This window comes from Cavia porcellus, unplaced genomic scaffold (assembly GCF_034190915.1).
Source record: "Cavia porcellus strain 051 isolate PalLab524CR breed Dunkin Hartley unplaced genomic scaffold, mCavPor4.1 scaffold_31, whole genome shotgun sequence".
Lineage (NCBI taxonomy): Eukaryota > Metazoa > Chordata > Mammalia > Rodentia > Caviidae > Cavia > Cavia porcellus.
In genome coordinates, this window is record NW_026947514.1 from 32,273,366 (window position 1) to 32,300,500 (window position 27,135).

At 38.4% G+C, this 27,135-nt stretch overlaps 2 protein-coding genes across 4 annotated transcripts in view; one reads left to right on the top strand and one right to left on the bottom strand.

The window, feature by feature from the left end:
* The window catches only part of Slc39a9 (solute carrier family 39 member 9), a 67,365-nt gene extending 61,679 nt beyond the window's left edge, over positions 1-5,686 (bottom strand). For all 3 annotated transcript variants that reach the window (XR_216341.4, XR_010044890.1, XM_003472379.5), the window contains exon 1: positions 4,911-5,686. Coding sequence is in view for 1 of the 3 variants with exons in the window: in XM_003472379.5 (XP_003472427.1) it covers positions 4,911-5,006 (96 nt within the window). In the remaining 2 variants the exon portion in view is untranslated. The remainder of the gene's footprint in view (positions 1-4,910) is intronic.
* Positions 5,687-5,964: 278 nt separating this feature from the next.
* Positions 5,965-19,196, top strand: Erh (ERH mRNA splicing and mitosis factor). Its single transcript, XM_003472293.5, has 4 exons — positions 5,965-6,116; positions 9,342-9,429; positions 14,698-14,818; positions 18,682-19,196. The coding sequence occupies exons 1-4, from the start codon at positions 6,114-6,116 to the stop codon at positions 18,782-18,784; spliced, it is 315 nt and encodes a 104-aa protein (XP_003472341.2). The 5' UTR covers positions 5,965-6,113; the 3' UTR covers positions 18,785-19,196.
* The last annotated feature ends 7,939 nt before the right edge of the window (positions 19,197-27,135 follow it).

Consider the following 27,135-nt stretch of genomic DNA (forward strand, 5'->3'; position numbering starts at 1 on the left):
TCAGATACAAAACTTTAAAATGTGAAAGGATGAAACAAAGTTTAAAATGAGAACAGGAGCAAAGAAATGAAAGTTAAATATTAAGAGAAATACAAAAAGCCAGGAGGCTGCAGCAGAAGCTCACGTCTCTCCCAGTGAATCCCTGAACAGGCAACGTGCATTGGAGTTCCAGTCTCAAAGCGAAAATTTTGGATTCCAGACAAATTGCTGAAGAGTTTCTGTGATGGGAATGAGGGGGAGGAGAAGGAGCTTCTTCACTATTAGAAGTCTGTTCCCCTAAATCATATCTAATCAACATAAAGTTATAAATATGAGAAAAATATTTTTGAGACAGGTTCTCACTAAGCAATTCAGACTGGTCTTGAATTCCCCACAATCCTCCTCCCGAATTCTGAGATTATAGGCTTGCACCACGACACCCGGCATAAATCTGAAAATCTTAACAAAATTTTTATAATTAGCACTATACTAAAAATTCTTCTCCCTGGCATGGTGGCATATGCCTATAATCCTAGCACTCAGGAGGCTTGGCACGAGGATAGCCTCAAGCTGGAGGCCAGCCTGGGCTACAGAGTGAGTTTAAAACCATCCTAAACTACATAGTGAGACTCTGTCTCAAAAAAAAAAAAAAAAATCTCAACATTTGCAAGTTCTAGCCAGGTATGGTAGCACATTCGAGCGATACAGATCTTGAACTACACTGTCTCAGACGGCTCCTTCTGAAGTTAGTGCATTATTAACCTTACTAAATTCTAAAATCACCCTATTCGGAGCACAACTTTCACTTGCCTATTTCTGAACTTACACTATTTCAATCAATAACAAATGTGGCACTATAAATCCAAAGTGTTCTGCAACAAGTACATAAACAAGTACATAAAACTTTCAGAAACTTTTGTAACAACATGGATTATTACAAGTATAGCAGTAATTTTGTCTGTTGAGTCTAGTAACGATTAATGTGTTTCTTTGTTTTCAGCTTTGTTTTGTTTTTATAAATGTGTTCCCCTGGATTAGAATAGAAATTTTAAACAATAATAATCCTCAGCCAGTCAACCTAAAATCCCACCTTTGGCCATCTGTTTGGCCCAACTTCATTTATCAATCAGAGCAGCTACTAAGCTGAGGTTATACTCGGGAATGTGTGATCTCAATCTACTCACGTGCTAGGTAGCACTGTAATTAAGAGCCCACCTTCAAAAAAACCTGTCATAGAACTGAATCCAAAACACATGATATGGTATTAAACTTGAGTGTCCAACTCTGCTATCTGATAGGGCCTCATTGTGGACAGCATACTTTGGCTTCCTTTAAAAGTTTTAGTTTTTCTATCTGCTGAAAGAAATAGCATCTTAGTCAGTTATAACTACATTTGAAAAATCAGAGTTTTCGTCTCCTTGTTTTTATGATTTTATAAATCATTAAGACATAAAGGTACAGTTGCTAGGGCAAATGGTAAGGAAGAAAGTCAGGCAAGTATTAGGAAAATTGGTTGGAGTTGAGGAATATCACCTACATCTCCTGATGCTCTGTAAAGGGAAGTGGATTCTGCTATGGCAATTTCAGACTACTTAATTTTAACTCATTTCCAAATACTAATCCTGCCACAATTAATAGTTTGAGTGCCAGGCATGGTGGTGCAACCTGTAATCTCAGCACTCAGAAAGCCAAGGCAGAAGGATCACTGTGAGTTCGAGACCAGCCTGAACAGTATATCGAAACCTTGCCTCTAATAATAATAGTAATGATAATGATAATAATTTAATTGGTCATCTGATTAATTCTAAGAGAAATTCTGAAGAAGAAAGCATTGACTAACAAAGCTATAGCAAGATTAAGACAATGAATTTAAAGAATATCTTTCACATAAAAGACAGTGAACTGTACAAGTAGGTGTCTGGTCTTCTTAGTTATAACACTGGTCCCTAGAGAAAAGCTAAAATAAAACCCCTTAAAAACAGATGTCATTCAGTTAATGTAGAAACTAGGGGAGCTATTTCCTAAAGGGCAGAAATTGTGCTTCCCTCTTTTTTTTTTGAAGTCCCTCTTATATGAAGTCATTTTTACAAATCTTACTAGCTTCATGATATAGAGCATTAGTCTGTAATAGCATAATTTGCCTAGAAAAAAATGTTTAGTTTCCAGAAGATGGCAAATGACAGCTGCATTCTAAAATGTTTTTGACAAAGTTATATGCAACATTTATTCTATTCAAATGGTTCAAAAGGCATTGCTTCTGCTATAATGACAAACAGATATTATGAATGCTGATTTATCGCATTTTAAGACATACAATTGAGCTGGGCATGGTGGCACATGCTTGTAATCCCAGCACTTGGGAGGCTGAGGCAGGCGGATTGCCAAATTTGAGGTCAGCCTGGGTACAGAGTGAGCTCAACGCCAATCTGAATTGCAAAGTGAGACTCTGTCTCAAAAAGACCAATTTAAAAAAAAAAAAGACATATAGTTAGAAAAAGACCACTTGCCTATCAATTTGGCAAGCTACAAACGACATGGTATACTAACAGCTTTATTAATGGCCTGATTAATAACACCACTCATGTAGATATTTCTTGTTAGTGGAAAAACAAAACAAAACAGCACATACCTGCCTAACTCAATACATATTCTACAAAGTTCAAGAAAGTACAGAAATTGGAAAAGTTCTAAGCATTTAAAAAATGTTATTGGTATACTTTTGATATATAATAAATACATTCATCGTGGTTAAGCATTTTACAGCAATCAGAAGCTGCAGCTGAACAGGGTGGTGCAGGCCTGTAATCCCAGCTACTCAGGAGGCTGAGGTGGGAGCAGTGTTTGAGGACCAGGGATTTCAGGCCAGCTTGGGCAACATACTGAGACTCCACTAAAAAAAAAAAATTGTATAGGCTGTTTATTTGAATTAATTATAATTCTTCGTAAATATTAGTTCAGTAAATCTTTAAACATACAAACCAATCCAATCTCACAAACATCAGGCCTAACAAGGTCAACCTAATTTCTCTGTACTTTTTATAGGGAAAATCTGTTTATATTAGAGGAAAAGAGAGCAGGCTCACAAAGTACTAAGCAGGTAACCCAAAAGAGTTCAGTGGGCTTCACAAGCCAGGTACTACTGTGATAATTCACTGCTACTCAGCTCTACCCAGCTGTCACCTTGAGGCCAAAAATTACAATAAAAGCAAATATCCTACTAATCTAGCAAAGGAAGCCCGTGGCCTGGATTTGTAGATGGGCTGCCTTATATATCTACTGTATACCTCTACAGCAATGGACAGAGCGGCCAAGAACTGTTCTGAGTCAGAAGAACCTAGCTGCAAATAGCTTTGAGTCAGAAGAGCCTAGATTTAAACGGCTCTGATTCTAACATTCTTCGTGAATTTGTGCAGATTACATAATCTGAGTCTCAGTTGCCTCATCTGCATCTCAGTGAGTTTTTAAGCGAAGAAAGTTTAACACACGTAATCTATTAAAATGTTGTATTAGATACTGAAGGATACAGATAAGGAAACAGAAATGGGGCAGCAATTCGAGCCTCCTGGCCAGCAGTGGACTTCCCAGTTCTATCACACTTAGCATGCCGAGGCCCACCTTCCTTCCTGCCCTATGTACTCTTCACTAGCAGTCTCTTCAGGGTTTTCCTCAGCCTAACTCCCACCTCAAGCACACCTCCTGTTTACCCTGGGGGTACTTTCAAGACTGCCATGGAGGCAGGGCCTTTGCTACTGCTGACCCCTAGGACAAACTCATAAAACTCCTTTCTTCTGAATGTAGTTTTTCTCCCCAAGGCTTGAACACTGTGTACTTTGTGAACTCTTTATGACAATCTAAAGATTCTATTTGCATTTTCATAGAACAACATTTTCATCTATCCTTCACTCCCTAGTAATGCTTGTTTAGGCAATGACAACACATCAAACAAAATGTCAGTACATATTAACCAAAACGTTTGTTTCAAAGCCAAAAGACTTGAAAACAGCCTCAGCATACCCATTCCAATGCTCTGCTTCTTTAAAAGCAAAAGACAGTTAAGAGCAACCTAATTTAGCTGGGTGTGGTGGCCCACAACTATAATCCAACCTGTAATCTGGGTGGCTGAGCCAGGAAGATCTCAAATCTTTAGGCAATTTAACAACACCCTTTCTCAAAGTTTAAAAAAGTAAAAAAAGAGATGTAGCTGTGTGCGAAGAACAAACTAACCTGTGTGTTAAACTTTTAGTTTATGAGTATTAAACGGCATTTATTATACTACTGACTGTAGAACAGGTACCCAAAAGGAACAATCTTTGTTTTCCATAAAAAAGTTTGATTTTCTCAAAAAGAAAAATGATCATACTGGATTTCGATTCCTATGGACAAATACTATTCTCCATTTGGTTGTTTTTGGGGTTTTTTTTGGGGGGGGGGATTAAAAAAAAGAAATCTTGGTGCCAGGCATGGTGGCGCATGTCTGTAATCCCAGCACTATGGAGGCTGAGGCAGGAGGATCTTTGCAAATTCGAGACCAGCCTGTGCTACAACGTGAGCTCAAGGCCAGCGTGAACAGTATGTATAGTGAGACCCTGTCTCAGAAAGACAAAAACAAAAACAAAAAAAACCTGGGTACCTCGATTCCCTGAAACTTCTGGGAATCAACAGAAATGTTATGGTGCCTCTCTCCAAGGGAAATCAGAGTCGCATATTTCTTAATATAATTTTAGGATATTCAGAATACTGCAGGATCTTCAGTGAAATGCCTGCCCCAGATTAAAATTTCTACAACTGAATATGAGTTTTGTTTCTATACTTAAGTCTTCTGATCTTTTAAATGAGACTTTAACGCTATTAGATAAGCAGCTTCCCTTTGCGACTGTCACTACTGTCTAGCAGCTTTCTTGACAACTGACAGAAAATAGAGAATTTCTTACCTCCGAGAAATTAACAGCCAAGGGAATGATTCCAGCCACGTAACATCCCACTAACATAGCCAGAGAAAGCAGACTAATGGAGATGAAATCATCCATTCTGTCCTCTCTATTCACCCACCAACACCACACTTTAAAATCCAGCCGCTCCAAAAGGTGTTTAGGCTCTTTAAACGTGCAGTGGTTCCACGAGAATAAATGGACTTTCCAGTTCCTCTGGCCTCCTCACCAGATGTGTTCACGAGGCACTTCTGAATGTACGTGGAAACGACCCCTTTTCGCTGATACTAGCACCAGAGAAAACTTTGAGCACTCCTTAGGTTCTTAGACGCCAGTCACTGGATTCTCGTGGGTTAACAGATGTGGAAATTGTTCGAAAGAGCAATTTCTTCAATCTTCGGAATGAGGGTGGTACAACGGTCCACCTCACACAAGGTCTAGGATAGCAGCGAGAAAAGAAGGATAACCCAAGCGAACTTCTCCTGCGTGGTCTGAGAGCCCGTTTCTTTCTCGGATGGCCCCGCAGCTGATCCACTCCCGCAAGCCTGGGACCAGCCCACCGGTCCCCAGCACACTCCCCTCCCAGTCTAGACTGGAGAAAGGAGTCCTGCAAGTCTTTAACAATGGGTTGCAGCGATTCACCAGCTACGCTGATATAAAGCTGTCTTTGCCCTATACCCGATGCTGCCCATAGTACTCCACTTCGCCGGGCCTTGACCCGGAGTCGCCAATACTACAGCTGCCATGGCCGCCAAGTGGCACCTTTTCAATTACACTCACTTCCGGATTGTCTCAACGCCCCCTCCTTAGAAGGTTGCTTCCGGGTTACAACCGACCTATGGCCCGGGAAATGCATATTGCCGCCATTTTTTAATAGGGCCAGTGAAAGATGTTTGGGAGGAGCCAGTGTAAACTGATGACCACTTTAGCATATGCCTAAGAACTACAATACAGAAGAGAGAGTCTTGAGAGAAATAATGTTTTCTACATCTCCGAAACTTTCCCTTACTTAAATCATTGCCCTTATCCAAGATGGCTGAAACAGAGTCAGCATCCTCTCTAGCTGCCGGAAGAGTGCTCATCTCTATGGTCTTTTGGACGAGTTCCGGTGGCTTCTCTTGAGGAGATTGGCTGTTGGCGGCGTTGCGGCTGAGCTCGTGTGTGGCTTGTGGAGTCGGCGTTTGCTGCAGCAAAGAGTTTGGCGCGATGGTGAGAAAGGCCTCAACGGCTACCGGAGCCCATGGGCTCCGGGGCGACCCGTTCCTCGTACATTTTCTATTCCCGCTTGCAGCCAGCCAGCGCGAGCGTGCTTGTGCCTGCCCCTCCCGCGCGCGGGCCGACCCTTTCCCTTCCCGCCGCCGAAACTTCGGCCTGGCTGTAGGCCCCGACCAGCATCCGCCCGCTGGCTGGGCCATGGCGTGCCGGGGGCCTGAGGATGCATTCTCACTGCCACTGCTCGGTAGAGGGAGGCGGGGGTGGTTGCTTTCTCCCTTCAGAGACTCCAGCCTGCTGTAGAACAATGGCCTAAGGATAAAAACAAACCCTTTCCTGAAGCAGGTTCGCCAGCTTAATGCACCCTGGTGGGCCAGGCAGAGTCCCATGGCTTTGTAGTGTTTCCTAGCTGGAAAAAGTAGTTTGTCTCATCCAAAGCCCCTCGGCGCCTTGTGTGGTGTCGCTACCAGTCCCAGCCTGTTCTTAACTTTATGTTCTCGTGGGGCTGGAGTCTGGAGCGATGGGCTCAGCTGCGCGCCTACGGGATCTGACCGCGCTGGAAGAGAGTGGGTATTGATTGGCTTCCTTATGTGTGTGAATCGACAAAAGAGAGGTGCTTGCGGGGATGAGGAGGAATCAAGGTTATCCTATGCAGTTACTGTGGGAGGGGAACTTCCTTCGGGTTGTACTTTGCTAGTTGAGATAAGTCATTGTTTGACTCCACTGTAATCTCCGGAGGGCAGCGAAGTGGAGGCTGGGTTTCAGTTCCTATTTTAATTTACCTAGCGGTGTGACCTGGGCCAAATCACTCTTCTCAGGGTTTCCTTCTTTCTCTGCCTTCGTATTATTGTGTTAAAATGTTTAGATTAAAATACGAGAACGAAACAACTGCTAGTATCGACAGTCCATTCTCATTGAACAATGAGTGAAGGAAGCTTTTATTTATTTATTTGGAGATGGGGGAAACAGTTGAAACCAATGAGTAAATATTTCTGTAATACTAGGATGACGATTCTTTGTGCTCATTTTTATGAACTTTTTTAAGAAAAACTTCTTTAGCAACTATCACTGTTGTTTGATCATCAGAGAATAAAGCTTGATTAAGGAAATCCTGTATAACTTTCCTCATTTGGGTGTTGCAGTCTTTTTTTTTTTTTTTTTTTTTTTTTTTTTTGTCTTTTTCATTTTTATCGGTACCAGGGATCGAACTCACGACCGCCTGCTTGCAAGGCAGGTGCTTATGCCGCTGAGCTAAATCCCCAGCCCGTTGCAGTCTTTTTTAGCCTATTGTGGTAAATGGAAATAAAAGGTACGTGTGTGTATATAATTGGTTTGGTCATTCCCCTGAGAAAGGGAAGGACTGAGTTTGTTCAGAGGGAGGTAGCTGATAAGACAAATATATTTGGATTTTTATTAAGACTCAAGGATTCAGAGACTAAGCTGTGAAGATTAAAATGATCGAATGTTGTTAGGTGTTAGAATCTCTAAAATATTTTTAACAGAAATGCACCGTCACTTAATAAGCTTTTTGACTAGTTTTCCAAATTTAATCACATTGCATTATAGTAGTTTTTAATCTTTGTGGGCAGTACATATCAAAATTACTAAGGTTTGCCCATAGGTTTATTAAAGGCGGTATATAAAAAGCAGTATACAGTATAACTTTCCATATGTTTACTTTTTCAGATAAATTACTGCTTTTGTTTGTATTAGAGTAAAAAAGTGAGTATGATAGTAGGTACTACAGCTAGTGTGCAGGACAAGCTCTTCCAAAAATGCCAGTGTAGTTTCTGTAAGATTTTATTCTTAACAACATGTTGAAACTGCCTTTTTTGAATAACTGGCTTATTAAAAATTGTGTGCTCGGGCCAGGGATTTAAGTGCCTGCTTGGCACGCATGAGGTCTCAAGTTTGATCCCTGGTACCCCCCCCCCAAGTGTGCTCTATAGCAAATCTAATAAAATGCTTTGCTTTGTCTGTTACTCATAATTTAACAAAATACCTTGTTCAGGTCATTATAGGTGAAAATTACTGTTTATCTCATCACTAAGTTCTAGTTTTAACTCAGAACCCTCAACCTTTTAATCAGAATTACTTAGTTGTTAGTGGGGAGGGAGTAGTAGTATGACCTTTCAAATTGTATGTAATATTCAAGTGCTGTTTTTCTGTTATTCATAAAGTAAATATCAGTCATTTTAGTTCCAATGTGTTGATAGTTAAAAATTCTGACCCCTAAGGGCCCATTATGAGATTTTATGTTTTTAGCAAAAAAAAATTTATTGCAAAAGAAAAAAAAAAAATTGTAAGTAGTTTAACTTGAAATTGAGTTTACAATGATTGCATAAAACTAGTATTTAAGTAATGAATCTTGCCCCCCAAAAAATGGATGGAGATAGAATTTCAGTAGGGTGGTGCATGCCTATAATCCGAGCACTGGGAAAGCTGAGGCAGGCAAATTGGAAATTAGCTTCAGCTATGAGTGAGCTCAAGACCAGCTTGAACTGCATATGAAACCCTATCTCAAAAAGACCAAAAAAAAGTGTCAACGTTGAGGAACCCTAAAATTGGCCCTCCAACAAAAACATGCATCAGTGAGCATGAATTAATTTGCTCATTCATTTTGTTATAAGAACAATTTAAAGTAAGTGATCTAATAGGTGGATAGCTTAAAAGGTTTTTTAGGGTTATTTTTACTATATATATTTGGTTTATATTGCTGGTTTACCTTAAACTTCCATGTTAGAGTATAACAACTGGGTAAAATGTAATTCCACTGTTGTTATTTTTTTAAAAAGATACAAAGTTTGCAATGTGTCCCTTTGTCTCTCCTTTCATGCACCAGTATCTAAATTTTTTTATTAGGGACTTCATAAGGGGTGACCCGTAGAAACAAAACCATAACAGGTTTATAATTTGGTTGGGAAGATAAGGAGCAAAAGAAAAGCCAGTAGAAAGTTGCTTTTGCTGAGTACTTATGGGCAGTAAGTATACTTGGAATTCAAGAAAGCAATCACTAAAGACCTAGAGACTAAGGAAGACTGTAAGGCAATTGTAAATCTTAATTGCTAATAATTGAGCAAAGGCATAAATATTATAAGGTGAATAGCCTAATTATGTTTTAATAACTAGTAGTCATGTCACAGATTTAAATTTTATTATCAACTGTGAATTTCTCAACCATAAATTAGAAACTTAAATTGAAATCTTTTTTTTCTCCTGCAGTCTCATACTATTTTGCTGGTGCAACCTACCAAGAGGCCAGAAGGCAGAACTTATGCTGACTATGAATCTGTTAATGAATGCATGGAAGGTAAGTTTCACACCAGTCCAGGTATAGAAATCTTTAAGTGATTTTTTTTCCCCCCTGCTATTCTTAAAATGTGTTATGCCTATACTTATTAAGTATGTTGCCCACCTACTGAGGAGGCTGTGGCAGAAACAACACAAGTTTGAGGCCAGCGTTGGCAGCTGTCTTAAAAAGTAGAAAGATCTGGGGATGCAGCTTGAGTAGCGTGTCTTTGGGGTCAGTCCCCAGTACCACACATAGAAAAATCAGTCAGTCAGTTAACTCCCTCTACCATCACCACCCCCCGAAACTAGTTTTGTTTTGTTTTTTCCCCCTCTAGATTTCTTGAATTGTTAATCTGAGCAGGAAACTAGGTATGTAGGATGAGCTGTAATTTTGGGGTATTTCATGTATTATGCTATGTTTTTCTGCTACAAAGATTATGGTATTATTTTAAATCAAGCTCATGCATATATTCAGTGACTTTCCAAAGCTGTTAATTTCTTTTTATTATGCTGTGCTTCATTATGTAAATATTTTACGGCATCTTGTTTATTCTGGTTAAATTCCAGCACTATAGAGTTAAGGTGGCCTCTGTGGATGCCTTTAGCACCTAGTAGTCCTGTTAAATAACCAAATTGAGATTTGGATACATTGCATCACAGTGTTAGAAAATAAAACAAAATAGGGGCTAATGGAACAAATCAACATAATTTATTGTGTATTTGATAAACTGACACCCCCTGAAGAGGATTATAGTTTTTTTACTCAGTAAATCATTGAGCACATAAATTAGATTTTCATAAGTTAGTTTTATTCTTACATTTAATCTTTATATCAAGTTAAACAATTATGCACGCCTAACATATTTTCTAGCAAATTATTCATTGTTCCCCCTTTTTTTTTTTCCTCCCTCCATTTTTTGAGATACGGTCTTGCTGTATGGTAGTTCAGGCTAGCATTGAACTCCCAGTGATTCTCAGCCTCTTGGGATTACAGGCATATGCCACCACATCTAGCCATTCTTCACTTCTTCCACAAAGATTATATAGTCACTTTGTTTTGCTGTTGGACATGTCCTTAATACTGTTGATAATTCAAAACTAACTGGGTTAGATTTATGATCTAAGTAAAACGAACAGTAAGTACACCTGTGAAAAAATCTATTTGTAACCAGGGATACCTTCTGGTAAAGGGTGTCATTCTGTCCATACTGCCATCAAATTCTGCTGTGATTTTTTTCCTTTCATTTTAAAGAAGAACAAGGAACTTTCATGATCTCTTTTTCAAGTTCATTCCTCTGCTGATATTTTTGTTTGCACTTAGGTAAACTGCATTTGCTCCCTTGATGTAACTTTATAGAATCTAAATTGTCATGTTTGATCTTTAATTCTGGGATACTGTCTCGTCATATTGTAGATTTTATAAAGCCTTTTTTAAAATTCCATATCTTTCCAGTGTTTTTTAATTAGTATGCTTTAAGATGTAGGAAAATGAAACAGAAAATAGACTTCCCTTATTAAAGTCCATATTACATTAGGGTTCATTATTTTGCTTTGTACAATTGTGTACATTCCCGGGGGCTGGGGATTTAGCTCAGTGGCATAAGTGCCTGCCTTGCAAGTGTGTGGTCGTGAGTTCGATCCCTGCTACCGATAAAAAAGAAGAAAAAGACAAAAAAAATTGCAACAATTGTATACATTCTGCCAAATCCACAAGATCGGATCCACTCTTACAGTATCATACAGAGTAGTTTCACTATCTTACAAATCCTTTGTCTCACCTTTTTGTCTCTCTCTATCTCATCCTCCAAACTCTGAGAGCCACTGGTCTCTTCACTGTCTTGATAATTCTGCCTTCTCTAGATTATCATATATGGTTGTTCCTCAGTGCCTTTTGAGGGGCTTGTTCCAGAACCCTTTTGCAGATAGCAAAATCTGCAAATACTCAAATCTGTTACCTAAAATGTATTTACATATACTCTACACTTACTTTCTACATACTTTACATCATCTCTAGATTATTTATGATTCTCTGTACAGTGTAAGTCCTACATAAATAATTGTAAAACATCATTGTTTAGGAAAATACAAAAGTCTGTATGTTTAGTACAGATGCAGTTTTTTTCTCCAGATGCCATCGATTCAGTTAGTTGACCCATGTGAATGAAGGGCTGCGTGTACTTGTTTGAATTAACACCTATACTCCTTTCTGTGTCTCACTTTTTCTGTTCCCCTACTCCTCTTGCTTTTGGGAATTAAACCCAGGATCTCATGCATGCTAGGGAAGAACTCTACCACTGAGTTACATCTTCACCCCCTTTTTATTTTGAGACAGGTTCTCACTAAGTTGCCTAGGCTGACTTCAAATTTGTCTTCCTTCCCTAGTCTCGCAGCTGGTTGGGATTAGGCATGTCCTAATTATGCCTGGTCTTTTCCTACTGGCTTTTCTCATGCAACAGTATACATGTAAGCTTCTATACGTTTTCATAATGTCATAATTTTTTTACACTAGAAATGGTAGTGTATTTTCTACTTAAATAGTTTTATGTCTTGGGGATGTGAGTAGAACAGCACTTGCCTAGTGAACATAAGGTTTTGCATTTAGTCACCTGTATAGGATTGGGGGAGAGGAGAGTTGGAATTAAGGTCTGTCTGTTTCTAAAAATGAGGGTCTAGGGATACAGTTCAGTGGTAGAGAACTTACTTGCCTAACATACTTGATTCCCCAGCACCTCAAAAAAAAAATAGATTAAGAAATGTAAAAATGTAAGTATTGAGTCAGTTCCCATACATGTTGATTGCTGAATAGTAATTTTCTGTTTTTGTTTCTTGCGCTTAATATTCCTCTGTAAAGCAGAGCTTTTCCTCCCTAACTGCTTCCTCACTTTTTCTATAATTAATAGTCTGTCTTTGAAATAGCATATGTGTATGGATATGTATATGTTTATTTAAAAAATAGTTAAGATAGTTATACTACTGATTTCTCTGAATTCACTAAAGAGAAAGATTTGTGCTGGCGTTGTTCGGACAATTGAATGCAAATGTCTTGTGCTCCGGGTAAATGATTTGGGGGTTACAGTGCACAGTATATGTACCATTGTTGCCCCTGATTGACATGTTTTGAAATTTTTAGGGTTTTTTCCTTTGGTTTTTCTCCTTGAAATAAATGGATTTGGGGAAAAAATAGTCTTTCTTCTTTTAGAGCAATTTTATGGGAAAATTGGAAAATTGATCAGAAAGTACAGATCTGACAGACCCTTTCTTTTCTCTTCCCAGTTTCCTTTATTAGTGTATCTTGTGTTAATGTGATGCATTTGTTGCAGTTGATAAACCAGTACATTATCATTATTAACTAATGCTCATAATTTACTTTAGGGTTCACACTTTACTTTGAACATTTTAAGGGTTTTGACATGTATAAAAGCATTTTTCTACCATGACTATCATACAGAATAATTTCACTAGTTTGAAAATCCCATATCTATCTATACCGCCCCACGCATCCCTAAGCCACTGACAAGCACTATGCTGTAGTTTTATGTTCTGTTACATATTACAGTACTGAATGTAAGAGTTATACAAATAAAAACAAAGGCATCAGGTTGGAATCTCCAGACCATTTCTTTGTTCTGAATATTGTACTGTGCCTATTGTATAGAAGTCCTCATTTAGCGACCAAGTCTACTAAGTTGCAGGACACTATTCGGTCATTAAATGAGGAATATCTGGGTGTTTGTTTCCTTCCTTGAGAGTTTCTACCTACAAGGTTATGTAATCTGTAAATATAAATAATGGTGCTTCTTCCTTTCTGATAGAAATGCCTGTTAGCTCTTTTTCAGTTCTGATCTACCTGGCTAGAACCTAGTAAAATGTTGAATAGATGCAGCAAGAAGTAGATAGTCCAGTCTTCTTGCTAGAAAAGCATCCAGTCTTTCCCATTACAATGGTAGCTGTAGATCATTGCCTCTTTAAAATAAGCACTGAATCCATTTTCCTGGTTTTTATTTTCTTTCCGTTCAGTGACTCCTGAGTGATAGGTGAGTGTAATGTAGTATATGAGTAGCAATCAAAAACTGTAAGATAGTTGCTTGATAGTTCTGTGATTGAATATTGCTTTTTATTAGGGAATTTAGAAAGGTAAGGTACAATAAAGGTCTGTGGGTTACTGTGTAAAACATGTTTTGCCCAGGTAACTTTTTTTAAGACAGGGTGTCACTAAGTTACTAGGTGGGGCTTGAATTTGCCATTCTCCTACCTCAGATCCAAGAGTGCTGGGATTATAGGCATGCACCACCACATCCAATCCTCCACGTAATTTAACATTTATGTTGCTTTGTCTGGTTCATCATGGTAGTCTCAAAAGTATTTCATGGTAGTTGCATATGGTACACACCATCTTAGTATTCTGGGAAGTAGGAGGATAGCAAGTTCAAGGCCAGCCAGGGTAACTGCAATTTATTAAGACACTGACTCGAAATAAACAAGAAAGGCTGGAAATGTAGCTCAGCCTGAAGGCCCACCTGTTCAATTACCAGTACTGAAAAAAAAGTAGATAGTAGAATGGAATATGAGAGGGGAATGTTTCCTTGAGTAAAAATAAAAGTGGGCAATGCATTCTGTACAAATTACATTAATAGTGTGATTTCACTCATTTTATTGGGTTAAAATAATAAGTTTTTACATGTGTTCATGCTTCATATGCCTTGTTTCTTACAATCCTTACAATCTTATGACATACTGTTATTTCTGTTTGAAGGGTAAAAGTTCATGAGGTAGAGTCGTTTGCCCAAGATTTCAAGATTAGTAAAGGCAGAGTTGGAATTAAGGTCTGTCTGTTTCTAAATCTTAGGAGCTTGGGTGCCATATTGCTGGATTTTTTTGTTTCACCAGTGCACCAAAATTTGAAGGCAAAACACCAAAGTGTCTTATTTCTCATCCATCTTTACAAACTTGATGTCTCCTTTATATACCCTATGGCTTTAGAAAGATTTATTGAACAACCTGATACTAAGAAGCACTTGTTACTGGTTTTGGTTGGTTGATTTCTGTGTTACCCAGGATTGAACCCAGGACTTCATGCTTGCTAGTCAAGTGCTTTAAAGTCCCTTTAGCTCCACTGAAGTAGTCATTTTATTATTGAGACACAAAATAGTAACATTACAAAGAATTTGTAAAATTTTTTAAACTGATAGAGGCAGTACTTAAGTTTTTCAGCCCAAGTTAATAAAATAAACGTAACATGTAATAATTTATGCAGTTGTAAATTCTTGAGTTTTCCTCCTCCTCTTAGGTGTTTGTAAAATGTATGAAGAACATCTGAAGAGAATGAACCCCAACAGCCCCTCTATCACGTATGATATCAGTCAGTTGTTTGATTTTATTGATGATCTGGCAGACCTCAGTTGCCTTGTGTGAGTATTAGTCACCATATCTTAACTTGTATTTTTCTGTTTGCTTATTTGAGGCGACTTATGGTATTACGGGTTAACTGTCTTGTTACTAATCTTTGCTTTTTGTATACTGTATGGTAATTAACACTTCACTTACATATTATAAAAGTGGTAACGTAGTGTCAGGAACAGGAATATCTTAAGAAACTTTACTAGTTGATACAGTAAATTTGAATACAGAAGTTCAATATCCTGATTCTTTTTGTTGTTTGTTTATTTTTTTAGATGGGTCTCACTAGTAGTTCAGGATGGCCTTAAACTCACTATCTAACCCAGGCTGGCCTCAAATTCATGGCAGCCTGCCTCCCTCTGCCTTTGTAGTGCTGGGATTATAGGCACGTACCACTATGCCCAGCTGTGTCTCAATCTTTGTTTCTAAACATAATGATCCTTTTCATAGTTCTTCACACACACACACACACACACACACACACACACGCCCTCCTTACAGTGTTTGTTTTAAAGCGGTTGGTTTAGGGCTAAAACTAGTAGTACTGTTCAGGGCATTTTTGGAAAGCTTAAATATAAGAGGAATTGAAATTAATTTTAATCCTATTCTAGATAAACATGTATTTTGGTTTATTCAGAGGAGTTTTCTTTTGACTTGTATATTTTCTGTTCTCAGATTCTTCAGATTTTTTGAATTTCTAATGCATGTTAACATTTGTTTTGACCATCTGCTTACTACTACTAGACTTAATCATCAAGCCATTCATGAATGAGAAAATATAAACAGCTCAATTTACAGAGGAAAATGGGAGCACCTTAGGATGAAATGACAGCCCTAGGTGCTTGTTCACCTACTACAGTACATGTTAGGCACTGTGCTGGAACTTGAGGGAGCAGCGTTGAGAGCATACAGGTCCTACTCCCGAGCATATCCTGGATCCACACAGCAGCCAGGCAGGCTGCAGCTTGCTGTCTCCTCAACAGCTCCTGGGGAAGACAATCATTTCCTTGGGGTTTTTGAGTTTTCCTTTTTATACTTAGTTGTGTTTCAGATGGGTCATTTTGTTTTACTTGCTCAAAACATCCAAGTGTTTAATGAAAAAAAATTTTACTAAAATTATTTAAATATAAACAAGCTCAAAATTAAGATACCAGTATAGCTATGACTATTGGGCTTTATCAGTTTGTAATACATGTGGTTGTTCTGTTTATAGTCTGACATATATTAAAGTACAGTTTAAACTCATGTTTCTGTCTCAAATGATGAAAATTTGTTTCAAATCTCTGAAAATTTTGAGAACTGAATTCAAATTTAGGACCATTTTTCCAACACGATTTGGGTTATGTCCCATTGGTTATTTGAATATTCCATGTGTAAGGCACCAGGTCCAGTTCCTGGCACCATAAGAAAAAAAAATTGTTACACTAAAAAACATTATAGAAATAAAGAGGAAGATTCTATTTTGTGACATGACAAATCCCAGGGCACACATTATAAAATTTAGGCATAGAGTGTTGGTATGCCTTATAATTGGAGTAGAAGTTTTATCATTTTTGTTTGTAACCTATATTTCTTTTAAGAAGAAAATAATCATTTTCAGTGAGAGGATTTTCATCCTCAGTTGTTGTAATGAAAGGTGCCTCCTAGCAGGCAGACAAGTTGGTTTCAGTGAAGACCCTGCTGATTTCACTGTTTAGACCCACAGAATCTGGTGTTTGGGGAGGAGGGGGTTACTGGGGATTGAACTCAAGCCTTCACATTGAACAACAGCCCCAGCCCTTTATTATTCTGAGAGAAGTTCTCCCTAAGTTGGCCAGTCTCGGCTTTAACATGCAATCCTCGTGCCTCAGCCTCCGAAGTGTTGGGGTAACAGACATGTGCTACCATGCCTGACTGTAGTCTGTTCTTGTATGAGGCTGCATTCATTGACTGTAACAATAGGCTGAAAAAGTCACCTCTGCAGACAGTTAAACATACTTTCCATCTAAATGTCTCATTTTCAACTACCAGTTAAGAGACATTAAAACACAGCTTTCTGTACAGAAAGCTTTATTGCTATTTCATGAGTTGGAAGCAAGTTAATAGATCCTGAAATGTTACCAAGCCAGAGTACCCTTGTTGGGGCATGAAATGTTCTAAATAAGCTCTACCATTCAGGTATGATAGTTCTGTGAAATTTGGTTCCTCCTTGAGTCTTTTGTCAGTGTTAATGTAACTCTAATGTGTTTCACCACACACTGAAGTAGTAAAGTAGACCAGCACTTACGTAACGAGGAAGCATGAACAAAGCTATAGTCAAAATTATTTCACTTTTTAAAATACTGCTCCTGGGCATTAACAAAGGTGAGATGTTTATAAAGTAGAAAGCCTGTGCATTTTTAATAAAGTCGATTCTGATCTTACATTCCGAGGAAGAATATGGTGTCATTATATAAAGCATGCCTACTTGGTAGTTTGTTTGCCTTGCTTAAATGTGACACATAGATTTCTAGCTGAGGGACTAAAGGGAGAGAACTGACTTTGAGCGTGTTTACTACCTGTTCAGTGTCACTAGCTCTTGGGTTGTTTTACTTCTTTAAACCTTTTTTGTTGCTTTTATAAAAAGGAATAATAATTGTACCTACTTGTGGATTTATAAAAAGGATGAAGTGAATTAACTCAGATAAACAAGGCAATATCTAGTTCTTGAAGGCAAGTTAATCATTTTCACTTACATAATTTTTGCATAGAACATAAGAAAATAACACTTCTGGCCACAGTGAAACAATCATTGATAAATTAGATACTTTTTAGGCTGCCTCTGAGGTATCTTTTTAGGCAAGCTAACTTGTCTGTAAGGTAAACTTCATTTTTAACATCTTTGACCTCAGTTGCTGTGCAGTGTTCCCACCAGTTGGGCACAGAGCTTTGAAACACTGATATGGGCTTTATATTTGTGCAGTCCCTAGTGGATTGTGTTTTTTTGTGGTGCTAGGAATTGAACTTAGGACCTTGTACTTTCCAGGCAGGCGCTTATGTCACTGAGCTATATTGCTAGCCTGTCTGCTTTTTTATTCTATAACTTCTTGGGAACTCCTGAAAGAGTGTATAACTTAACTTGCCAGATTTTAGTTTCAGATCAGCTAGGTTTTTCTATTTTTCTAGTCCTGTAAAAATTCCTTGTGACTGGCTATTGAGTATACCATGAGCTCTGAAAACCTTCAGAATCCTGTGTGAGTTTTGCTGCTTATGTTAGCCTTCACACACTTGGTCTTGTGATAAAAGATGATTTAGAGTTTGTGTCTTCTCATAACTCCTCCATACATTTCTAGTATTTTATAAAGTAAATCCTAAAATATAGGTTATAAGTTCTTATATTAGTACTTTACAGGGGAAGATAAACAGCAAGAAATCTTTGTTGTAATAATGTTTTTAGACATTTCTTAGTTAATTCAAGAGAAATAAAGCAAATTGAAGCCAAGTATGTGGTAGACATGTATAGTCCTGGCGCTTGGGAGGCAAAGGGATCGATCGCCTTAAATTCTAGGCCAGCCTAGACAACATAGGGAGACTGTCCAAAATAAAGTTTGTCCTAGTGTTTGTTTTTTAATAACTAAAGGAGTTATTTTAAAAACTATGTGGGAGAAAGAACACATGTTTTCTGGTTGAACTATGTGGAGAAGTAGATGCCTAACACATAGTACATTTAAGAGCTGTAGGCCTTGGGGGTTTGTTTGTTTGTTTGTTTCTTTTTACTATTAAGATTATACTAGATGATTTTACTATTAAGATTATACTAGATGATCAAGCTTCACAATTTCAATAAGTTATAATTTGGGGTTTTAAACACATGACAGTAATTGACCACTCTAACTTTGATTTTTCTATTCCTCAGTTACCGAGCTGATACCCAGACATACCAGCCTTATAACAAAGACTGGATCAAAGAGAAGATCTACGTGCTCCTCCGTCGGCAGGCCCAACAGGCTGGGAAATAATTGGGCTGGAAACATGAGGGGGCTGGGGGTGGGTCTGGAACACAAGTGTGTACAGTGCGTTGCAGGGGGAGTTCTGTATCATAGTGAGCCTGTTTCCATTTTGTTACACTCTAGCCAGGCCTGAATGCGTTAGATGAAATGTTAGATGTGAGGATCTTCCATCCAAAACCCGTTGGCCCCTTTTTCTTTTTTCTTTCTTTTCTTTTCTTTTTTTTTTGTTTTTTAAACATTTTTATGATGATTCAGATAGAAGTTTTTCCTTGGCAGTGTTGGTTCTAGTCCTTCAGATTGTTCATATCTGCTTTATAATATTCACTGTACTAATCTTTTAAGATGGGATGGGGATGATGACGAAGTTTAGTTATGTCCTCACGAAAATGTCTTAGTGAAAAATAAATGTTCTTTAGTTATATTTTCTCACTGACTGATTTTTTTTATTTATTGTCTCTGAACATTGAATTTTCTTGCAAAGCACAATCAGTTTTCAAGCCTGTAGGCAATATTCAAAACAATTCAAAGAAAGTTTATGTACTCAACACATATTCTTGTGGCTTATTGGAAACTAATAATGCTTTTACCTCATTTATCTGGTTAGTGAATCCCAATTGTAGCTTTAAGGTTTAATCTAATGTTGATGCAGACATCATCAGATACTTGTGGACTTGTAATGTGGCTGTGTCCTGTAAACCCATTGTATGTTGAAAGTGTCGTTAAGTCCAGATGCACTTGATACCAGAACTTACAGCACATTACAGCTCAGCAGCAGTGATAGAGGGTGAGAGTTCCTCCTTGTGGTCATGTGGCCGACTGACTGCAGCTCCCTGCCCAGAATCAGAGACTGTGATATTGCACATTGCTAGCCTGAGAAAAGATCAAGCTTCACAATTTCAAGAACAGTTTCTACCAAGTGCCTGTTGGTTTCACACCATCTTCCTTCAGACTGCAAAATACTAGTAAAATAGCTTGCTTGCAGCAACAGCCAAGTTAGCACCTTAGTGGTGAGCAAGTACTCTGGGAGGTCCTAGTGCCTTTCAGACCTGCAGTAGTCAGTACTAGTTACCCATTTCTCTATAGAAGCGGTAAAGGTGAGAAAATCCACAGAAAACTCCAAGATAATCTCACTTTAAAGAATGAGGTGGTGGTATGACTTGAATATACTTTTTTTTTTTTTTTTTTTGGTAGTGCTAGGGATTGAACCCAGGGCCTTCTGCATGCAAGGCAAAAACTCTACTACTGAGCCACACACTCAGCTGAACATACTGTATTAAACATCCTGTCATCAAGTACATGCATACTCCTGGATTCTGTTTACCACTTTACCGGTTGACACTACACATCAAAAGATTGGCCTAATCCTCCCCTGTTCTATGCAAAACCAAAGTCTGAGTATATATGTGTGCTTAATTCTTTAATAGAACAGCTAAAAAATGGTGTCACTGAAAAAATTATTAAAATTAGGACACTAGCTGAACATTGTGACTGCACAATGTTCTGAGGCAGGAGGATTGTCACAAAATGAGACCTTGTTTCAAAAAATAAAAATTGTGGTACCTAACAAATTTAGCAGTGTGTCTCACTGAGTAGGCCAATTTTTTTTTTCTTTTTTTGTTTTTTGAGCCTGGGTCTTACTATGCAGTTCAGGCTGGCCTTGAGCTTGCTTTGTAGTCCAGGCTGGTCTCTAATTTACAGTGACCCTCCTGCCTCAGCCTCCCGAGTGCTGGGATTACAGGCATGTGCCACCAAGCCTGGCTGAGTCAACCAAAATTTTAAAGGTAAAATTTCAGAAAAAAAACACAAGCAAAGGTTAAGGTGATCCTGTTTTTCACTTGTCTTTAACAGTGATCTTGGTTACATTTTTTAAAAAAAGTTACAGCAAATCTGGAGGGAATGGCCACTCTTGATTCTAGATACATACAGTTGGGTTAGCAGGAGATTATTTTTTTAAGACTAAAATATTTGGGGCTGGGGATTTAGCTCAGCGGCATAAGCGCCTTCCTTGGAAGCAGGCAGTCGTGAGTTCAATCCCTGGTACCAATAAAAACGAAAAAGACCAAAAAAAAAGACTAAAATATTTGGGTCCTGAATATTGGGTGATTGGAGCAAAGAGAGCAGTGTTTTATATCATTAAAAGTATATGAGGTTCAGGGATATAGATCAGCCCTACCTGGCGAACGGGAGACTGTAAGTTTAATTTCTGGCACCAAAAAAAAAAAAAAAAAAAAAAAAAAAAAAATGCATGAAAGAGTGGAATAAATAGGGCTGGGGATTTAGCTCAGGGGCTTAAGTGCCTGCCTGGCAAGTGTGAGGTCATGAGTTCGATCCCTGGTACCAAAAAAAAAAGTGGAATAAATACTGAGAAATACACATTTCTTCAGTATAAGAACAAAAGTACTGGGGCTGGGGATTTAGCTCAGCGGCATAAGCACCTGCCTTGCAAGCAGGCAGTCGTGAGTTCGATCCCCGGTACCAATAAAAAGCAAAAAGAAAAAAAAAAGTACTCATGTTAAAGTAAAATTTGAGGCAGAGCGTCCAGTGTTGACTGAACCACAACCACTGCCTGCATGCTGTGAGGTTTGGAAAACTGCTTGCCTTTGCCCAACTTTTAAGTAATGCAGGTTTGATTTGGGGCTGTTGGTGAAAGACTGTTAACTGTACATGGAATCTGTTGGAAAGTTTTGTTTAATTCCTGATTGTATAACCTACCCTATTCTATATACCTGAGAACATTTTTTAAAAATGTTTTTATTACTATATGTTAGTAATTTACATTTATCATGGGGATGTGATACATGCATGTAACATTTCAATTTCTTATGATACTCTACCTCTCCCCTCTGTATTCCTTTCAACTCTTGGTCTCCTTTCCTTTTTTATTTGAAACAAGGTCTCCCTGTGTAGTTCAAGTTAGCCTTGAACCCACTGTGCAGCCCAGATTGGCCTCAGAGTCACAGCAGTCTTCCTGCCTCAGCTTCCCAAGTGCCAGGATTACAGGCATTCACCAATGTACCCGGTCCCCTTCACATTTGCAAAAGATGTATTTCTGGCAGGGTTTGTTTGCTTAAACTTTTTTTTTTTTTTTTTTTGAGCAGGATCTCACTTTGTAGTGCAGGTTGTCCTTGAACTCACCATGCAGCCCAGGCTGGCATCTGAACTCAGATCCTCCTACCTTGTTCTGCCTCAGCCTCCAAGGCTGGGGTTATAGGCATGCACCACCACACCCAGCTCTACTTTTTTCCCCCATCTACTTTCCTTTTCTCCTTCCCCCTTCCATTATTTCCTTTCCCATATGAAAAAAAATCTCCTTCCTATTGTCCTAGATCTTCTGTTTTGCTGATTATTTATATTTTGGGTTTCTCATATAAAAGAAACAGTGCATGTACTTGAGAATTTGTAAAATGGTTTACGGTAATGGCTACATCTGTCCAGTGGTTGACCTAAGGCCACAGGAATATGGAAGGGAAACTGTAACTATTATTCCATTTCCAGGTCTCTGGTTAAGTAGATTTCCTAGCAACTCACTAAATGCGCAGATTGTGGCTCTCGGTCCTGCTGTTTGGGGTAGGAGTGGTGGCAAGCTATCTTACATCCTGTTTCTTTGGTTTTGTGCGACTGTCTCCTACATAGTGCAGGCTGGCCTTCAACTCACTATGTAGCCCAGGCTGCCCTGAAACCTAGGACTGACCCACCTGCCTCAGCCTCTTGAGTGCTGGGATTGCTGGTGTTCACCAGCACACCCAGCTGCTGTTTTAGCAAAGCACAAAGTGATAGCTCTGAACTGTCCTGAAGACAGACCAAATTGCTGCCTCAACTTTGCATCGGGGACACCCCTCTCCTTTTATCAGTTTTACTATTTGGCAGATGGATTGATTAGGTCCAATAAATATTACTATATTAGTGGGAAAACATTAGTTTATGTGTTAGTATACTGATGATAGTGTTAACAGACATAGCATTTTGCTAAGGAGATACTTTCTTACCTTAATCACCACAACAACTCTTCAAGATAGGAAGTGATTAAAGAGAAATAGGTTCAGATTGTCTAAGTGATTCGCAGCAAGTTTGCATAGCGCTACCACAGAGACTTTCCTAAACAGAAGAGACATTTTTAGTCTCCAAGGGTATGGGGAACCCCATAAAATAAACAGCTTTGAGCTACATAATGGATATCTGATGTCTGGTAATAGAACCTTTCTAGACTCCAGCAAGTGTTTGGATTCACAAGACCTGAAGAGGTCACACTTAACACTATTTTTCTCAGAGGCATACAGCTGGCTGACCCAGCAGCCAGCATTTCTCCTCCACAGGAACACTCCTGGCGACCCACTGGCCATCCAAGATTTCCCCTCTGTTCACAACTGCTAGAGCCACCTGACCAAGAAGCCTTACATGCAAAAGCTGCCCTCTCTTAGCAGAACTCTAGATATTATATCTAAATTTCTGCAAGAGACAGGGTTGTGGCTTCCAGATATTTGTAACTTCTCCAACTCTAGTGGTAATTTATCAAATAGGGCTCATTTTTACCATGAACAATTTTGCCTATTATATTATACACTATATCACTGTGTTGCCAAGAATAAAGCTAGAAAATTAACCCACAAATTTGTCTATAGGGCAGTTTTGTTAATACTTTATCTACAGATACTTAAGATGCGACATCTAACTAGCTGCATGACGGAAGTAGCCGTGTGTGTGTCTGTGTGTGTGTGTGTGTGTGTGTGTGTGTGTGGGTGTGTGTGTGTGTGTGTGAAGTGGGGTCTTGCTGTTTTGTCCCGGATAGCCTGGGCTCACCTCACTCTTCTTCCTCACACTCCAGAGTAGCTTAGACTTCAGTCACATGCCATCACTGCCCAGTTGGGAAGTGGCATTTGATCTGCTCTTGATCTTAGCCAAAGGCCAAGAAGCAATATTTGATTTGAACCTGGAAGGAGACCTAACTGAAAGCAAGAAAATAGAACAGGCATAATAATGAGACAGTGAAGCTCTGGAAATACATGAAGAATACCAAGCCAAACCATTATGGAATAAAGGGACTATTTTAGAGAGATGGGATTAAAGGTCAGGAAAACTCCAGCTGCAGGGCCTTGAACAGTAAGCTAGGGTTTAAGTTTAATTCCATAGTTGCAGGTAGCCCTAAAGGATTTTTCAGGCATACTCTTGTTAAATCTTTGCACTAGGAGGATTAAAACATTACTCTTTGTAGACTGGATTGGAAAGTCAAAATATATCCCTGGAGCTAAGTCAAGAGAGCTTTTCAAACAAAAGAGCTTTTCAGTGAGACAGGTAACTTGAAAAATTAGGGCTTTCAATTTGGATTTTAGGAAGTCTTTTTTGAAGTGTTATATGAAGACAAACAGCAAGTTTGCAGTTAAAAAATAAGAGTGCATAATTTTAATTCAGCTACTTGGGAGGCCAAGTCAGTAAAAATTCAAATTGAAAGCAGCCTGGGAAATCAGGAAGATCTTTGTCTGAAAATAATAAGAGCTGGAGGTGTAACTGAGCACTAGAGTGCTTGCCTGGCCAGGAGTGGTGCCATGCCTGTAGTCCCAGCACTTGGGAAGCTGAGGCAGGAGGATCACCGTGAGTTTGAGGCCAACCTGGATACACAGTAAGTTCAAGATCAGCCTGAGCTACATAGTTAGACCCTATCTCAAAAAACAAAAAAAAAGAGTATTTGCCTAGCATGCACAGAGTCCTGGGTTCAATCCCCAGCATAGAAGTAAAACAAAAACAGGTAATGGAGATGACAAAGTACAGTCAAGCAAGGCACAGTTCATTGAACACTTCAAAGATAGTGGTAATATGGAATGGTAAGTTGGAAGGATGAGTTTTTAACAAGTAAAGCCAGTTTATTCATCTATTTAAGTAGAAGGGTGTAAACTTGAAGAGAATAGTAGATAGATAGATAGATAGATAGATAGATAGATAGATAGATAGATAGATAAATGATAGATAGATACCCAACAGTGAAAGATTCCTTCGCCATTTAAGAAAATACATATTCAGCTGTTCTGATAGAGTGATTAACTGCAGAAGAGAAAGCGAGATGGAATTTGATGGGGTTTTATCCATCCCCACAGCAGCATCCTCCAGCCCTGTACTAGGAATAGCACTTACATGCTGGGGAGGTACTCTGCCACTGAACTACATCACCAGTCCTTTTTAAAAGTTTTTATTTTGAGACAAATCTTGCCAAGTGACCTGGGTTGAACTCTGATTTGCTGTCCTCTACCTCAGCCTCCCACGTAGTTGGGATGGCAGCTATGTACCACTACTCAGCTGGATTTGTCTATTTAAATAGATGAAAAGGGTCACTATCTTGGGGAAAGCAAGGTATATATATATATATATATATATATATATATATATATATATATATCAGGGGCCCCTGAGGATACTGGGAAAAGTTCAAAATGACTTGAGGAATGGAGGGAGGGTAACAGAGACTAGCTAGCAGGGTGTGGCTTTCACAAGGAACATTCAACTGAGGAAAGAAAGGGAGAAGTTAGGTTTCAAGGCTTTTTGTTCAGTAAATTAAAAGATAATCCATTTAGTGGCATATACTGTACCACACATCTTACTGAACACCTTATTTCCCATCTTGTTCCTGCTCATCAGTTATTCTACAACTGAATAAATGGCTATTTAAAAGCAACTACACAGCATCCTGAAGTAAAATCCACACCCTTTTGGCTCCAAAGATCACATTCTTTCCACCACACTAATGAATCCCAAATACAGGTCCCAACTGGGATAGAGATGTCTCTGGCCCAGACACTGTGGAATCTTTTTAAAACATGTTTCCACAACAGCAGTAAAATAACATGACAAAGATAAGTCAATTCATATCAGTTATAATCATAAATGGCCCAATTCACCTGTCACAATAAACAAGGTGGCAGAATGGATCAAGAAACAAGATCTAGTGATGTGCTGTATACAAGAAACATTTAAATTGAAATGGAACTCATAGACTAAAAGTCAAAAGATGGAAAGTAATACTCCATGCAACAGGAACCCAAAAAACAGCAGGAGTAGCTATTTTGTTTTTACACAATGTGAAATTCAAGCCAATGATCAAAAAACATAAAGAAGGTCACTGCATACTTGTTAGGGAAAAAATTCAAGGGGAAGAAATAACAATCATAAATATATACATACCAAATACAGGAGCACCCAACTATATAAGAAAAATATTAATAGATATGAAAAATCAAATAAGTAATAATTATAATGGAGGACCTCATACCCCACTCTCACAATTAGATAGATCAACTAGACAAAAAATCAGCAAAAAATAACGGAACTGAATCAAATCTGTGAACAAATGGGCTTAGTACACATTTACAGAGTGTTCCACCCCAGAACAACAGAATTATTCTCAGCTGCTGCATATGGGACATTCTGTAAAGTAGACCATATACTAGCCTATAGAACATGTTTAAGTAAATGCAATGGAACTGAAATTATCCCATGCATATTATAATATCCCATAATGCAATGAAATTGGAAATTAGTGGCAAAAGAAACAAAAAAACTCAATAAATGCATGGAAATTAAATAACATCATCCCAAAAAACCAATGGACCACAGGTGAAATTAAAGAAGAAATTAAACAACATATACAATCAAACAAAAATGCAAATGCAACTTACCAGAATCTGTGGGCACAATGAAAGCAGTCCACCAGAGAAATTTTTAGCAGTAAATTCTCACATTGGGAAAATATAACAAGCACAAATAAACAACCTAATGCTGTACCTCGAGCATCTAGAAAAAGAAGAGCAAGTCAAATTAAAAGCTCATAGAAGGAAGGAAGTTTTAAAGATCAGAGCAGAAATTAATGCATTTGGGGCTGGGGATTTAGCTCAGCGGCATAAGCACCTGCCTTGCAAGCAGGCAGTCGTGAGTTCAATCCCCGGTACCAGTAAAAAGGAAAAAGACAAAAAAAAAAAAAAAAAAAAAAAAAAAAAAGAAAGAAAAGAAAAAGAAAAAGAAAAAGAAAATGCATTTGAGACTAAGAAAACAATATAAAAAATTAATGAATCAAAGAGCTGATTCTTTGAGAGAATAAATAAAAGTGAAAATAAATAACAGTGATAAACCTCTCGCCAACCTTATCAAAAAGGAAAGAAAAAATCGAAATTCATGCAACAAAGAATGAAAAGGGTGAAATCACTACAAAACCTGTGAAAATTCACAAGATCAAGCCAGGCGTGGTGGCTCACGCCTGTAATCCTAGCATCCCAAAAAAGCTAAAATGCAAAGTTAAAAAGATTTTTGTTAGCACAAAGAGCTTTGTCATTCTCTGCTATGCTTATCACCCTAGTAACCATATACCTGGAACACTGACC

Excerpts from the sequence above, each read along its gene's own strand:
- Erh (XM_003472293.5), top strand. Across the intron at positions 9,430-14,697 it reads TGTTAATGAATGCATGGAAG|GTGTTTGTAAAATGTATGAA; the intron begins GTAAGTTTCACA and ends TCCTCCTCTTAG. Across the intron at positions 14,819-18,681 it reads GCAGACCTCAGTTGCCTTGT|TTACCGAGCTGATACCCAGA; the intron begins GTGAGTATTAGT and ends TCTATTCCTCAG.